Source organism: Rhea americana, unplaced genomic scaffold, assembly GCF_003343005.1.
Source record: "Rhea americana isolate MKP2758 unplaced genomic scaffold, rheAme1 scaffold_6, whole genome shotgun sequence".
NCBI classification, from domain to species: domain Eukaryota; kingdom Metazoa; phylum Chordata; class Aves; order Rheiformes; family Rheidae; genus Rhea; species Rhea americana.
Genome location: NW_028186756.1, coordinates 12,525,809 through 12,542,407, shown reverse-complemented (window position 1 = coordinate 12,542,407; position 16,599 = coordinate 12,525,809). Strand labels below are relative to the sequence as shown.

The 16,599-nt window shown below is 34.8% G+C and overlaps 1 protein-coding gene across 1 annotated transcript in view; it reads right to left on the bottom strand.

Annotated features, from left to right (window-relative positions):
- The window catches only part of DIAPH2 (diaphanous related formin 2), a 234,430-nt gene that overhangs the window by 116,588 nt on the left and 101,243 nt on the right, over nt 1–16,599 (bottom strand). The window contains exon 24 of the mRNA XM_085319734.1: nt 10,690–10,813. Within this exon, the coding sequence (XP_085175860.1) occupies nt 10,690–10,813 (124 nt within the window). The remainder of the gene's footprint in view (nt 1–10,689; nt 10,814–16,599) is intronic.

Genomic DNA, 16,599 nt, shown 5'->3' with positions numbered 1-16,599 from the left:
AAAAATCAAAAGTAGCTAACTTTATTCTAAGAGAAATTGTGAGCATATGATCTGTACTGCATTTTCAAACCGGGCTTCTTGGCTTTTATCATATAGAAAAGAGAAGGTAGTACACAATTCCTCTTTATTAATGAACTATATCCCCATAAATACATTGCTGCATTACCCATTATAATTCAATTGTCCTGACATTTTTATTATCCCTGAGCCATTTTGTATTTGTCACTTGTGTTTTCATTATTTACTGCTTTGTTACCTGTGAATTTAACTGATAAGCTATTTGCCTTCTTTTCCAGACTGTTCATGAAGCTGCTACATGAAAGTGGACTTTAAACCAGTCCCTGAAGTATTTGCCTAAAAGCTCACTCTACTAAGTATATTACCAGTTTGTTTATGCCCTTAAGGCAGCCTGTAAGGCTGACCTTGTCTCAAAGCAAATTAATGATTTTCATATAGTAAGTCAAACACTGCAACAATGATTTACTAATCTCTTTTGGTTTATATAATATCTTTTCATAAAGGAATAGGCTTCAGTTCATTATCTATTATGCAGATCTGTGTAGAATCCTTCTTTAAAGAATAAATATTAAAAGAATGTAAAAAAATTCAAGTATATAGCAAAAGCATAGTGAAGTATCATGTAAATCTCCTATTAGGACAAAAATAAAACACTTGGCATCTTAGCCATATTAGACTTGATCGATTTAAAGTTTTCCAAATTCTATTTCACAGAACCACATGTGTAGTATAACAAATTAAACAATTAACAGAAAAATATCTCAACTTTTGATAGTATGTAATGAAAATTCATTTGATTCATAGTGCATGACAGAAGAGAAAATACTTCATTTCAGTATTCCTCGGGTAAAAATTTATAATATAAAAGATAAAAAGAATTAAAAATCAAAAACACACACTCCACACACTTATTACACAAATGTTAGCAGCTTCAGTGTGCCAGTAGGGTGACAGCTTGGCAACTGTAAAAAATTTAACATGTTAATACACGAATGAACATGTTTCATCCAAAATGACTATTATAAAACACTACACAGTAATTCTGAAATTCTAAGATACAGTACTCCCTAGAACTCCCATGAAAATAAAGAAACAAAAGCAACAGTATAATGAAAAATTGGTTGATTTTTTCACTACTTTAGGAATAAATGTAATTGTCAGTATCAACACTGCCATTTATTGTAAGAAACCAAAAGCAATCCTGACCAGAAAAGGAGATTCATTTGGTCAGGATAATGAAATAACTTATCTTGTTTCAGCAAATTATCTTTGCAAATTAACTTTTTACAAAGATTCACTGCTCTCCTCTGCTTTATACCAGAGTATACATAGTGGGCTAACATGTCACAGAGCAGGCTGCAGGAACAGTGTATCTAACCTTTAATTCACAGTGAGAGGCACTCACCTTCATGACGAGTATCCAGCCATACAACACGTGGCACCAATCATGCAAATATCTCAAAGCAATTTTAGTGAGTTACTATTATTTTTTTCAAAATGAAGTAAAGGGATTAGTAAGTCATAGAATCGGTAAAGTTGGAAGGGACCTCTCGAGATCACCTAGACCAACCTCCCTGCTCAGCAGGGTCACCTACAGCATGTTAGACAGGGCTGCATCCAGGCGGGCCTTGAATATCTCCAGAGAAGGAGACTCCACAACCTCCCTGGGCAACCTGGTCCAGTGCTCCGTCACTCTCACATGCCACAAGGCCAGACTGTCATTTCTCAGTGGACCTAGAATTGAATAGCAACATTTATATCACAACTGTCCGTGAACAACAGAGTCTCCTTAAAAAAAAGTTACAAAGACAATCCCGAAACTGTAAAACTGCTGCTCTGCACTGAGATCTTCAGAGATATCATACTGTGCCTTAAAATTACAACAGGTCCTGGTCATATTTCTAACCTCCTGGTTATCTAGTTTATAAACTGGTACCTATACCAAGGCTAGTCTGCACAAGCAGATCTTCTCATGTACTGCGGAGATACTCTCTAAAGAGTAAGAAAATAACTTAAGTGCATTTGAGCTCCACAATATCAAATAGCAGGTTATTTTCCATAATGCTGATTGCATAAACATGACTAAATACACCATGAATTGTAATCTGATTTTGAATTTGGCTGGGTCACTTCTTCAATAGGATTCAAAATACTGAGATGCCGTAAGCTTGAATAAGCAATGCAAAAATCGGAAAATAAATCATTGTTTTATTTTGTGCTCTGTAAATGCCCTGAATTTACTGAAAAAGCTGCTAGTTCAGAAAGGAAAAGCAGATTACATGTATGTACTAATTCTTCCTATCTTTTATCACAGTACTTTCAGAAGTGAGATTTTCTGCCCATGCTGATCAAATACGTCAGACCTTTAGAAGTACTTCTCAGAATCACAAGCACGATTGGTTTAATCAAGCGTGTCTTCGTTGCTTTAGCATAGCCATTTAAATATGATGCAAGCGTTCAGAGATAAAAGGTTTTTAAATGTAACCTCTCAAGATAATACACTGCTGCTTTTCATTTCAAAAATGCATTCCAGTGATTCTTTTCATACATTTAGGGCAACAAAATAAACACAAATTTGGGGCATCTACATTTGATGGATGCACTTTCACTTACAGAGCTAGGAAAAATCTCTAATTTGAAATAGAAATGGCACAATTAGTTTTGTTAACAAGTGCATGAACTGAAAACAATTCCTAAGTGACCAAACTCTACACTGGAAAAATAAATAACTAAAATGTATTCATAGTACTTAAGTACATTCTGCTTCAAAAAGTTCCTTGGTACCTGAGCAATTTATATCTTTGGAAATGCACCAGAACACTAAATTCAAACCTACGGAACTTGGATATCAAACAGTCTAATGAGAAAAAGCTAGCCAAAAACAAGCCTACACATTAATCTGTATACTTGTAACTCTAAAGACCAAAAAAAAAAAAAACAAAAAAAAACAAAAAAAAAACAATTTTTTGTAGAGAGCAAAAGACACGCAACATAACAGAAGTTACATTTACTGCTTAAAGTGTTTCTAAACACACACTAAGAATGGCTTAGAGAGAAGCAAAATGCATTTGTAGCTTTTTGCTACAAAAGCTGAACAAAAAAGTTTGCATCCACTTGTCATGTTGAACTTTTCCTACCACTAATTGCAGTATTTCTAAACCTTGTCATTCTGACACTGTGGCCTTCATCTCACATCTGGATTCTGAATGCTTCTCCCAGTGCATTTCCTAAATTCTGGAAAAAGAGGGAGGCTTTGGGGGTTTTTCATGACAAGTTTGAGGAAGTCTGGGTATCAAAATCACCAGAAGCAGCTTTCTAAGAGAAGCTGGATCACCTTTCATGTAATGTACTGTACTTTGCACAGTGTCCAAGCTGCAGCAATCAGAAATGATATGCAAGTCGTTCAGACCTGAGAATTAAGAATATCGAAATTCCCTGTCATACGCACAGATTAACTACGCATTTAACCAAGTATTTCTTTTTCTGAGCTAAGTCTTGGAGAGAACAGCTAGCATTTTGATCTCCTAAGCTAGGATGAATCTGTCCTGTCCCACTTCCCTCCACCATACAAACTCACAAGTCCTGTTAAGCCAGGCTCTTCCTTGGTGCTAGCAGATCTTAAGAAACATGCTTTTTGCAGGGTGTTCCTTAGAGTACATTAACTGTAAGCAGAAAGCTTGAATGAACACTCAGTGCTGAAGGCAGTAGTATGTAAAGCACCCTGATTATATTGTTAAAGTGCAACCACAACCCAATGCTTCATATAGAAGCCAGGTCTTTCTGTCCCTTTGTTTTTCACCACATAATACTTCATAATTTTAAGCAACAGTAAGCACTTTTTCACTGCCTTTTTTAGACAACTTAGGTTTTCGCTCTTCGAGGGGAAGAGGGAATAAGAACTAGGCTATTTTCTCTTCCAACTCCCAAAGAACTCTATATTTAAAAAATACATTTAAATACAGTCAGGCAAAATAACAGTTATTTCAAAAGTAGGAACAAAAAGGTCCTAGAAATTTTCTCTCTTTTGGATAATTTTTGAGGAGCCTCTGGTTGTGAACAAATTTGGATGTTAATATTCATATTCATGAGGAAATGAAGGCACTAGTGCATTTCAAGTTGTCTGGAAAACAAAATAGGCTTTCCTAAAAATGACATCTCGAAACACTTAAAGTGAAATATTTTTCCGTTACATGCTAGGAGGAAATCCCAAGTGTTAACAGATGACAAGAGTGGTAATGCCATTAACATTCTTTCAGTACTCTTTGGCAGTGTGTTAATGATGTCCTGCTGCCTGCTCAGTCACTCTGAGAGGGTCGGTGCAGGGGGAAATCAATCGCAGTCAATTCAGGATGCTGAAATTCTGATTCAAAATATGTATTTGTTTCTTCCCTTGTGGCATGCTATAAAAGAATCTGTGGCACAGCGTAGAGAGAACTCTCGGTTGCTGTTTAGTGCACATTAAACATTTTCTGACATTCTCAGTGCACAAAAGCCCACACACACACTTAAAATAGACTTTTCCCTAGATCCTTTCTTTACCACTTAAGTAGATCAAGTAAGAAACTAATAAAACTCATGTTTTATTGTGCACCAATAGTAACTATTAGAACATAGCACAGAACTATGAGCACATATTAATATCACTTGAGAAACCTTAGAAGCAGAAGGCTTGATTTATTTTTTTAAGAAAGGATTTTGCTTTAGTGAATGGTGCTCATTTCTGAAAATCAAATTAGTTTACAAGATCACTAGTTTTCTACTTAAGATGAAGAAATACTAGTCTAGAAAACTTTATCTTTTGTTCATGGTTCTCTTAATATTGCAAGTCCAGAAAAACAGAAGGTTTTAATAAATTATTTGCATGTTTGCAATGAATCAGTAAAAACAAGCACCACTGTTAGTACATGTCCTTACTATTCACTTGGTGCCAAGGGTCTGGAGAAAGCGACAAGCACTATGTTACAGCATCAGTTTCTAAATACAACAGAGAGAGAGGCCTTAATGACTACTATGTGACAAAACCTGCTTGGCAGATACAATGCTAACAAGAAGAGAAGTCTCTGCCAATATGAGAATGAAAGCATTAAGTAAGTTAAAGCTAGAGCTAGCTTAATCCAGCTAGGGACCATCTATAAAAGGACTGCATGTGGCTCATCATCACTTAAACATCCCTGGAGATCCTAAACTAGGAAGGTAGAACAAGGAAGACTATGGCTAGAATGACTACATTTGCAGCAAAATTTTTCTACTCAAGGAGCATTCATAAGTCATCAAGAAAAAGACTTGTTTCCCCAGTATCTTACCTATTATTTGGGCTTATGCTCAACTTGTGAATGGAGGCATATAGAAATCCAGCTACAGCATTCTGATTCAGACTCCCTGAACCTTGTGCAAAGTTGGAGGAAAAAGCCGGGTTCAATTCTTATGGTGGCCTTGTTCCCTCATTTTAAAAAGACATTCCTCTTTCATCCACTCTTCCTATTTGAAAGGGCACAAATAGGAATGAAAACACTGATTAAATTTAGCAGGTGTTACGGGACTCATCTGTTGGCATAGGTTTACCTTCTGTTTACTTAATTGACTCGATCTGCTATCATACAAGCAAAGTTGGTTTACTTCAACAGGTATGTTTCCACAAACATTTGAAACTTCCAGTTGTATTTTTAGATTTCAGGAAATGTTGTCCTAGAAGGAATAACTTCAACTATTTTTTAATAATTGATTTTACAACCAAACTGTAATAGATTCTCAGTTGTAGTAACTCGCAGATGTGATACATGCTCTTGAAAACAAAAGTCAATACTTGCATTATTACTATTGTAGCCTGGTGGTCTAAAGATATTAACAAGATGAGGCTCTTACTAAGCTAAATGACATAGTTGAAAAAAGAGTTCTATTAAGTCTTAATTTAAGGACACATTAGTCCATCTAGGATACACTGTAGAAAAATTTTAATGTGAGATTGCAGACTGTTTAATGGTCCACAAACAAGATCTCCAGTTCTTTAAATGCATCACTAAAAGGGAGACTAGACATACACCTATCACAGGTGAGTACAGAATTCATTTTTCCATTTAAAATTCTTTAATTACAGGCACTAATACTGAAATAAAACAGGGAGTGAATGCAAAATTTGTCACGGTCTCTAATCACTTCTCTAAACTGTTGAATCAGACTCCCCAGCTGCATGAAGCTGGACTAATTACAAAAGAATCAGCCCACAGCTAAAGTTAAATCATTTACAATTTGATATTCAAGTGAAGTACAATTTGAGCCACAGATCAGATCATGGAAATTGGTCCCAAGAACCATAAGCTATTTTAATATAAAATTAAATTTATAGAAAGAATATTCTAATCTTTTCTTTCATTGTAACCATATTCTACTTTCTGCTACAACATGGTTGTGATTCTCATAAGGTTTTGAAACCAGCTACTCCCAGTGGCCTGCTGTACAGGTCAGCTTCATGAACTCCACAACTTCAGAGTGCGCTGTGATCTTTCCTTAAAACTCAGGCAATTAAATTCTTACAGAAAATTCCTGATATAAAAAGGAAAGCAAACTTAGAATTCTAGCACAAGAGCAACATAGTGTTCATAAAAATAACTTCAAAATCTCACAGAATTACTTCCGTACAGCTAACTTTCTTCTTTTTTTAAAAAGGGTCCACAGTGCTCATGACAAACAGACACACGCGCAGAACGGACAACCGTATCCTGAGAGGCAGCAGTACAGAAGCGAGCCGGCCCCGGTCCCGGGCTGACCGACTGCACGCGAGGTTCCACTGCCATCGCGGTGGCTACAGAGACGCTGCTTTTTGATGGGAACAGTTACACCTAATATTATATAACTGACTTTTCATGTCCAGGAAGCTACAAAATGATTACTGAAAAGCTGTATTTAGTCAGAGTCTATACTTAAAAAAGCATGTTGACCAAAATATTAGTCAAGTCTGGAAAAATAGTGCTAAGCCGGAGAAACTGATTTATTCTGCAGAAAAAATTAAGTAACCTCACAACAGTACCAAAGCTCCCACATGGAGAAGAAGATATCTAGTAACAATAAGTCTTAAAATTAAGTCTTAAAAAGTCTTAAAAAAAGGGGGGGGGGCAAAATGAAAAAAGTGTCACAATAGTTAGAAACTAAAACTACAAGAAGTCAAATCAGCAACAATATGCATATTTTTGAGAGGAAATATGTACAAACTACTAGGGATGTAGCAGGAACTTACATCAGTTGAATTTTTATAATTCAGATCATGCAATGGCACAAGACATATGCTATTAAAAAGAAGTTAGGAAGTTGATTCCAGCATTATTTGGTGAGACTTTTCTGTTATATATGAAATATATATATATGAAATCAAATCAGATGATCATTCTATTCCTTAACTGTTAATTACTTAGACAAGACGGCACTCAACCTATAGCTACCTCATCTGAATTTATTATCTTTATTGAACTTCATGATTGGTCATAAATGGAAAAATGGAACAAACTTAAGCGGGAAGTCACACCAATATGATTACAAAACCAATCCAGACAGACTTCTGCAAAGCTCTAAAGCCAGTCTAACATAAAACCAAATGTGCTTCTGTTACAAAAAGATTTCATTTACTTGCCTCTACTTTTCCTTTCAATATGAACTATTCAGATAACATTAACCCATTATTCCTCAGATTTTACATATCAAACTGTGATAAAATAACTGTTCAAAATTTATTAGGAAAACAGACTGCAGCCAAAACTGCATAAATTTAAACCTACCAGCTTTAATTCAATATTTAATTGAACGTATTACTCCTGCAATACACTGCATTTTTTTAAACGAGTTGTGAAATAGTATAATACTACTATCTGTCTTTGTATTTAATACTTAAAACAGCTTTGTTATTGTTACTCATTCAAGAGTTACATCAAGTAATATGCACTGAAATGAATAACAGTATGCATTAAATAAAAAGCCTAAGTGAAATCACAAACTAGCCCATTTGAAAATGGGTCAAAAATAAGAATCTTAATTATATTTTAATATAAGTTCCCTTTTTTTCGTTACTCATAGTACCAACAATGTGCCTTATTTCTTTAAAAAAAAAGTCAGGTCATTTTGTCATAACATTTGCTTCTAGATTATGAATCATTTTTATTGTAATTCATTTCCTACACCAAGCAATATTTCTTAGTATTCTCTTAAAGAAAAAAAAAAGAAAAAAAAAAGACCCATTTACAACTACCAGTGAGCAGCTTTGTTAATTGGCATGAAGGGAAAGAAAAACTCTGCTTTTAATTATGGTATATTCATGATACTGTATCCCAAACCCTTCCCCACTGAAAACTGATTTATGTTCTAACACTTGTCTTCATTTTCTTCCGATACACTCAAGAAGTTTGAGAAATGTTCAGCCTGCTCTCCTAAAATTCCTTAACTTTCTAATCTCGCTATGTGCAACAACATTAAGCTGACAAAAAAAAAATACATTGAAGACCAAAATAACATTTCTTTTCAAGTCTAAAAAAAAAGAGAATGTAGAAACAAATGTAGAAATATTTGATGATAAGAAGCAGGAACACATTTGATCATCTGACATCACTAGAGACTACTTTCTCAGAATGAAACATACCCTTTATCAGGTCATCTATCAACTATGAAAATATAAATCCTCAGACAGAATCAGTTAATTTCTTGCAATCTCATCTATTTTGTCAAGCCAGCAAATTCCCTACTATGATAGAAGCTGTCACACATCTACAGTTCAGGGTGCTGAATTACCATTTTTTTAAAACAGGAACTGACAGTCTAGCTGTGATATCAGATATGTGCACTGAAGCAAGGCTGCTTTGTTAACAGAGTTTCAACAATTAGTTTTCAAAAAGAATTTGGTAGGATCCTCATACTATGCCTAAGCAAAAAATAGCATTATATATATATTCCTTAACTTTTTTCTCCTCCTCTTAAATACTCAGTTGCATTATCAGATACAGTATCTGATTTCTTTAAAAAATTCAGGTAAAAAGCCACAGATTAAAAAAATGCAAGCATTACCTACTTGGCTTTTCTTTTTTCTCACAAAACAAGTTACTTGAGAAAAATTGATTGCATCATTCAACTACAGCAAATACAGAGGTAGCAAAACAACAAATGACAAAACATTTACTCAAAAACTTAAGAAACGCATATAAACTTTAAAATAGAGCTGTTAACAAGAAAATATACTTGCAAAAGGTGCATTTCAATGTACTGGCATTGTTTATGAATGAAAGTGGGGATTACTTGACAGTGCTCAACCTATGCACTCGATGACAAGGCAAAAGGCTATTACAAGGCAAAACATTTTAATCACTATTTAAATGAAGAAAATCAAACTAGGAAAGTTATGCATACTTCCTTATGTGAAAGGAGCTCAGAAAAATACCAACCTTCTCTCCAACCCTTTATTTTTTTTAAACAGCAGAACGGATACATGTGCTAACTACCAAGACTCCTAACCTTGCATACAAGATGAGGCAGGAAAAAGTGTGCAAGTAACAAATAACAATTTTCCATTTAGTCTCCCTTAAGCTACTTTCCTACAATCTTGATAAAAACAAAAAATAAATCCATATAGAGAAGATATAAACATCATGTGAGTTTCTGTCACTGGATCCATTCATACAGTTAACCCCATTAAAATCTAGTATCCAAATACACAGTAGTTAGGAGAAGCTTTTCAGCACCTACTAAGTAAGACCAGTGTATTTTCTAATGGCTTGACATCAGTTCCTTTTTAAACAAAGCTATGACTTCTGTCTCATTGGCCTAAGACAGAATAGATGGGCTAAGACAGATGATGATGTAGATGTCCCATTAACAACTTCAGCTTTTGTAAATAAGTGCACAAAACTCCTTAGTCACAGCCACATACCACGTGCTAAATATTTCCACATACGCAGAAGAGAGCTTTGTGCAAAAGCTGTAATTTTCCTTTATGAACAATGGAATTTTGCTTACTCTCTTTCAAAGTTCTGTGAGCTCCTTGCATCAGATGCATCACTTATTCTCCTATAGGTTTTGCTTACTAAAGGTTAAAGAATCCACAGTCTCTACGCCCTACTAAAAAAGGGCAAATCAATCTCAAGTATAAAATGCATAAATATTTTACTAAAATGGCCTGTCCAAAAGAAAACAAATAAATAAAAAGAATAATATGAATAAAAATTCATAGCTCTCCTTCCAAAATGAAGATAGTTGAAGCTCATATTATTCTCAGTCCTACTACTGACAATTTTCTAGATTGAAACAACTCAACAGCTACCATTAAAAACTCTTTTCCTATAAGGTAAAACTGTATACTCATCTTTATGACAGGTTAGTATAACTAATTCCTTCAACAGAAGGCTACCTTTTTGTCTTTGGATGTCTGCATATAAATGCCTTAAAGTTATACTCAGAGAAAGGACAAAAAAAGTGCATTTCAGTTTAGTTAACAGCTTGGGGGTAGTGGTGGTTCGGGGGATGGGGGAAGTGTTTTTAAACACCCAGCATATACACTTTTTTCTGTGCTAGAATAAAGGCGTAGAAGAATTTATTTTAAAATGGTTTGGGGTTTTTTTTTTTTTTTTCCAAGTGCTGTTAATACTTTACCAGACAAGTAGAACATTCAGATCACCAACCAAAAACCACAAAAAGGATATGCTCATCTTTTCGACAAACTTATCGTGTGCGTCTTTTGTTTTAGGGAAGTGCTCAATGTCATTTTCGAGGCGCTGGATTTGATGGCCCATTGAATCAAGGTTGCTCTTGAGAGTCTGGGCTGAAACTAAGAAAAAAAGGACAACAAATAAAAACCTTGCAATCTCTGGTTAAAAAGAAAGGGTAGCAGAAAGGGAGAAAACAATACCAATATAAATAGTCTTAAGGAGAATGATTCCATTAAGCAGACTCACATTTTCCTGAATTACTGCTCATAAAAATTCTAGTCTTCATAAAAATAAGTGAAAGTATCTAATGTAATATACCAAATCATCATATTTAATGTAGGAATGTAACCACTTTATTCAACCATTAGTTCAAATGATCCAATTTCCATTTAAATTTATCGATAAAAATCCTAATATTTCATTCTTTTAAGTCTAATTTGAAGATTAAAAGTAGCAAAAGGTTCAAAGAGATTTTACCTTACTAATGCATGTACTTGGTCAAATGAATGATTTTATTAATTCATGTACTTGGTTATATAAATGATTTAAGAAATAGCCATGGAAAAAAAGATCAAATATTTTTCTTTTATTGAAATTCAACTAATTTCTATAAATCAACATCTGTGAAATCCTGTCTTAATACCAAAGGCAGGTTTGAATAATAAAAACTGCTGATAATTACCAAAAAAGAACTTTGAGTACAGCAGCAAAAAAAAAGGCTAAAGACATACTGCTTACTCTGACATATATTATTCTAGTGTAAACCACTAATTTTTTAATTTGTATTAGAATAACCAGTAACTGATACACAACAGAACAGAAATCTCCATCAAAAGTCAGGACATCATAATTTTCAAGGTACATTACAATACCACAAAGAAGAAATCCAAACATTACAGAACTAGATGAAAAATGAGAAGCTCTGCAGAGAAAGTTCCTGGTCAAAGCATGATATTAAAAACAAACTGAAAAATCGTCCAAAAGGGTAAATAATGACATATGAGGTTATCCATAAAGCCTCCCTTCCATTCTCCATTTAATCATACAGAACAGGCTGCTTGAAAAGCACTTGCTCTCTCCAGTTTGGAGCCCTATTTTAGCTCGTGCTGTTCATCTCCTCTTGCATAGTTTACAAATGCAGTCTTTGAAGAACACAAGGACAATCTCAGTATCACCTTTCCCTTAAGAAAACTGCAAGTTTGGCATGGTTTCACGTCCTTCCTCTAAACTTAGAGAATGTTTCAAATTTTAAGCTCTGCTTTAGAGATGATTCATGCTCTGCAAATCCTTCACCTTCAGTGAAAGCGCATACTTCCCGGCCAGTTTTTAAGAGGACAGAGCCACAAATGACTGAGATGTGGGATCAGGGGTGGGAATCTCCAGCATCTTAGCTGCTCACCAGCAACTGGCTCGGCAAACACTCCTCAGCAACTGAAGGCAGCCGCTGTAGAAGCCTCATACTGCACACCCGCAGCATAGTTAACCCAAAAGGTAATTCTTCCTTTAGTCAAGACAAACATATGACATGTGACTTGGTTTTCACTTTTCATTATTATTTGGCAGTAAAGTATTTTTCAGAAAGTTTTACTCTATAAGAGTTCATAAGAATGTCTTGTTTTCCTTTTCCTTTGACATTAAAAAAAATTGTAAATGGAGAATACTAAATAGCCAGAGCAAGTCATCGCAGGGCGGCTGGAAAAACAGTATATAGAAAATAGAAACTAAAAAATGCTATAAATACAGAAACTGCTTCCAGAACAAAATTCATTTTATATTCTTGGTAAATAATTACTTAAATCAGCCATAATGGCACTATTTAACTTTTCACAGGCATATTCAAATGAATGATAGCTGCCTTTATTACACAAGTGACATTATTAAGTTTTCAACTGTATTAATTCTGGATAGTTAATGGGTAAGTACGTACCACTAATTAAGTGATTTTAAAATTATACTGAAGCAGCATCTTAAATTTAAGTAAATTGGAATGTGTGTGTGTGGGGGGGGGGGGGCGAACCACTACACTGACCATTGCACCCTTTTAGCTACTAAGTCACCATCTGAGTCAAGTAACCACAAAATCATCCACTAAAACGGTCTGAACAACAAATAGTATCATCGCTTTTAGGTTATGGCTCCATTAGTTTAATCATTTCATGTTACTAAGTCTGAAAATTAACTGATATTTTTGCTTGAACTGAAGAACTTGTCTGAATTACCATAATGGAAGTTTCAGTGGCAGTTATGTATTTGGATAGGGAAACAAACAGACCTGAAGTAAAATGTTAGTACCAAAAAATAAATCAGAAAGGATGCAAATGGTAATTTTGCTGGTAAAAAGAACAGCAGCTGGTAAGCAAATAGGCAACATAATAGATAATAAAATTTAACTGTTTTCAGTGATTTGATATTTAAATGCATGACTGCCTAGCAAGAGCAGTTGTTTATTTTTGTCTGAAATGTAGAAGTGCAAGGAAATTCAGCATGCAACGACAAATAAGTAATCGTGACCTCTGTGATTAAAATACAAGGAAAGTATTTTCAGTAATTGTTTTGCATAACTGAATTCAGAAAACACTTCAGATTAAGTGCATACTGACTTTCAAAGTATGAAGGAACTCTATCCAACGAAGTACAGCTTTTGAATGCAGATGTTTTTGCTAAGCCTAACCTTTGTAGGCATACTAGATACCAAAAATCTTTAAGGAATATTCATTTTCATCCATCTCAGTTTTTTTTCCCCTAGCAGAGGCAAATATACAAATTTATGTTCAATTCAGACAGTTTTTTGAACAAGCCCTGTTCCTGCAAGAAAAGCTTAAGACAACTTTTTACACAGGAAATTTGCATATACAATCTGTAATAAAATACGTGCTTTTCCTCCCATAAAATATTTTAGAGATTTACTACTACAGTTCTGTGAAAAAGAAGGTGACACTAATACTTTTTACTCTTTTGGAGAAAATCACACAAGTTATGTTATCTTGCAAGGTTTTGACTTAGGAAAGCCCAAGGCACAAATGCCATTTCTTTGAGCTCACTCTATTTAAAGCACAAAGCAGTAAGACTGTACTACTGCTCTATCACTTCTCTCCTCAATGCTGGTGATTGCAAGACAAACATTTGCTCATCCTTCAATTTAGCCATTCTTTCATATGCAAATTAGGCTTCCTACAAAAATTACTCTTAAAAAAAACCCACACACAAATGTAGGATTTGGTCTTCACAGGTGCAAAAGCATTGTTCAAGAAGCATTACTGGAAAGCTTGTATGCAGCAGTAAGTACTATTAGATATAATATTGTGGCCAACTAAATCAGTACTCAATCTGGTTTCTGCATCTCAAGAGATGTAGAGCAGCATTAGAACAGGTCTCAGAAAGAGCAACTAAAATGAACAAAGAAAGGCAGCAGCTGCTTTATAAACAGAGACTGTGATTCTTTGTAAGGAGAAGCTAGAAAGGTCATGGGAAGCGACCTTCACCAGATCTTGCAACACAAGAACTAGTGGTACACTTAGTGAAACTACTAGGAACTTTGTTTAAAAGAGATAAAAAGTAGCACTTTATGTAACAAGTAGCAAACTTTCAGAAGTTTGCTGACAAAGGTGGTTTGGGAGGCAGTTTAGAAGAGAATTATACAAATTCATTTAGTCCATAAAAAGGTACCAAAGAAAATAAGCAGGCACATAAGCTTCAGTGTCTTGCAGACAAGTCAACACTTGCTGCAGGGGGGTGGACTGCAGAAACTAGAAAGCCTTCCATGTTCTCCCTAAACGGCCTCTCTTGCTGCTACTGTTGCACAGAACATCAGGTTACACGTTATCACTGCTTTGTCCCAAAGAGGCATTTCTTACCTTCTTGTTCCCCAAGTCAGAAAACACATTGAAAAATATACCTAAGAGGCAGCAAGATTCCTCATCCCGTTCTGAGCTGCTAAACACATTCACCCATTACTTAGCAATAAGAAAAAGCTGCCTGTTTTAGAGTCATTGCAGCTCTAAAATTGGAAGAAATACAGTATCTTTAACAAATATTTGTATACCATAACCTACTATAATAGAAAGTATTCATGAGACAGGAAAAAAAAAAATCTGTATCAGAAACTAAAAATACATACTTCCACAAACAAAAGCATTCTCATGCAGAATGCCTATTAACATAAGATTGATATTAAGAGAATATGAAGTTCTGGGGATTCATAAATTGGCCAATTCTTTTTCATGTCAGTGGAGGCCTAATATAATCACCTAGATTGATCAGTATTCCCTTTGCAAAAATACGAGGTGAAGCTCTGTTTATCATACATAAACTAAATAATCAATTACAAATTTACTTATTATGAAAAACAAGATGCACAGTCATTTAATATAAGGTGCAGTGCCTTTTCAACAAGAAAGGTGACTTTTTTTCCTTTCATTTTACTCTTTTCCCTATATTAACTTTTCTTGTGTAAACAAAAACCTATTCACCTATTTCAGAGAAAGCAGTTGCAGAGACTGTGCCCTAAGGAAGGTTCAGTGAATGATTAGTTGACCACTTAAGTCATAGCAAATGCTACAAGCTTGTTAATGTCATGTTAATGTCAAATGCCATTGTAAATGCCACTGTCAAATGCAAGCCACCATACAGTCATGATAAGCATTTCATGTCTACAGTAACAGCACCAAAGGACAAACTACCCCTTGGCTCCATCCAAAATACAGCTGAGGCAGACTAAGTTTTCTTCTATAAAAAGAAGTGAAATTACACATTCCAACCAGGTGCAGCATCTCTTGCATCAAAAACTCAAAGCATCTGAATCAGGCCTTCTGATCATAATGCAAAACAAGGGGGGTCATGTCCAGGCATCAGGTTCTAATGCAAAGTAAAAACTCTAAAGAAATTATACTATTTGAACGACTTTAGTAAGTACAGGTAAGTCTATACGTAGCAAGTAGATCAATGTATTTATAAGTCTACATAGTATGAAGACCATAATTCTGCATTCTAAACTTATTAATGATGATCTATTTCTTGTGCCTAAGGGCAGATGAAAATAATCTTTCACAAGAATCTGAAAAATACTTTGAGAAGCAGTAAGTGAGCAAGTATGTAGTCTGCAGGAATTATAATCATTGAGTACCTAACCCACACTGCTGTATATTGAAATATTGTATATTAAAAATGCTAAGGATTTTTTTCATTAAGAATGTATTTCCATTTCATGTCTGATAACTATTCCTGCATAAATTAATCCCACAATGGAATGAAAGGTAACTGTAATGGGTGGGGTGGGAGCTTTCCATCTCACCCTTCCTTCCCTCTTCCCTCAAGAAAGACATTTTATTAAATCATAAAAAAGTTTTGCATATAATCATTCATCCTTTGAAAGCACAAGAGTTGGTAAGATTAGAATCAACATCCATAACACAAAGACAATTGATCCATAGGCAACATCCAGATACAAATCTGATCTTCATCTTAGCCTTAACTGGTTTGCCAGACAATTATTGGTTTTATGGAAATACAAAGGTTATGTGTTTCTAAAAAAGAAAAGGCTGAAATTTAATACAAGACATGAATATTTAGACTTGACATGAAATCCTTCAGACTTCTGCTGTTCCTACAGAATAGTCTGTAGTTCTTCATATCATGTAAAATCCTCGTACAGAAACTAAGAATAAACCACATGCTTAGAAATGTAAATCATCAGAAACCAAAATTAAGAAAATAAGAGGCTACTAAATGACTTATGGGAGCTAGGTGTATATGCTGCAGAAATGTACTTGAGTGTTCTGAGTTTATCCCAACATGCCTTTACCAGCTAACCCTCTCTTCCCCCCAAACTTGAAGCTTCATGACTGAGAAGCTTTCAGACCTTGAAGCAGTACACAGCTCTTAACATGTTGTTTCTCAAATAATTAAC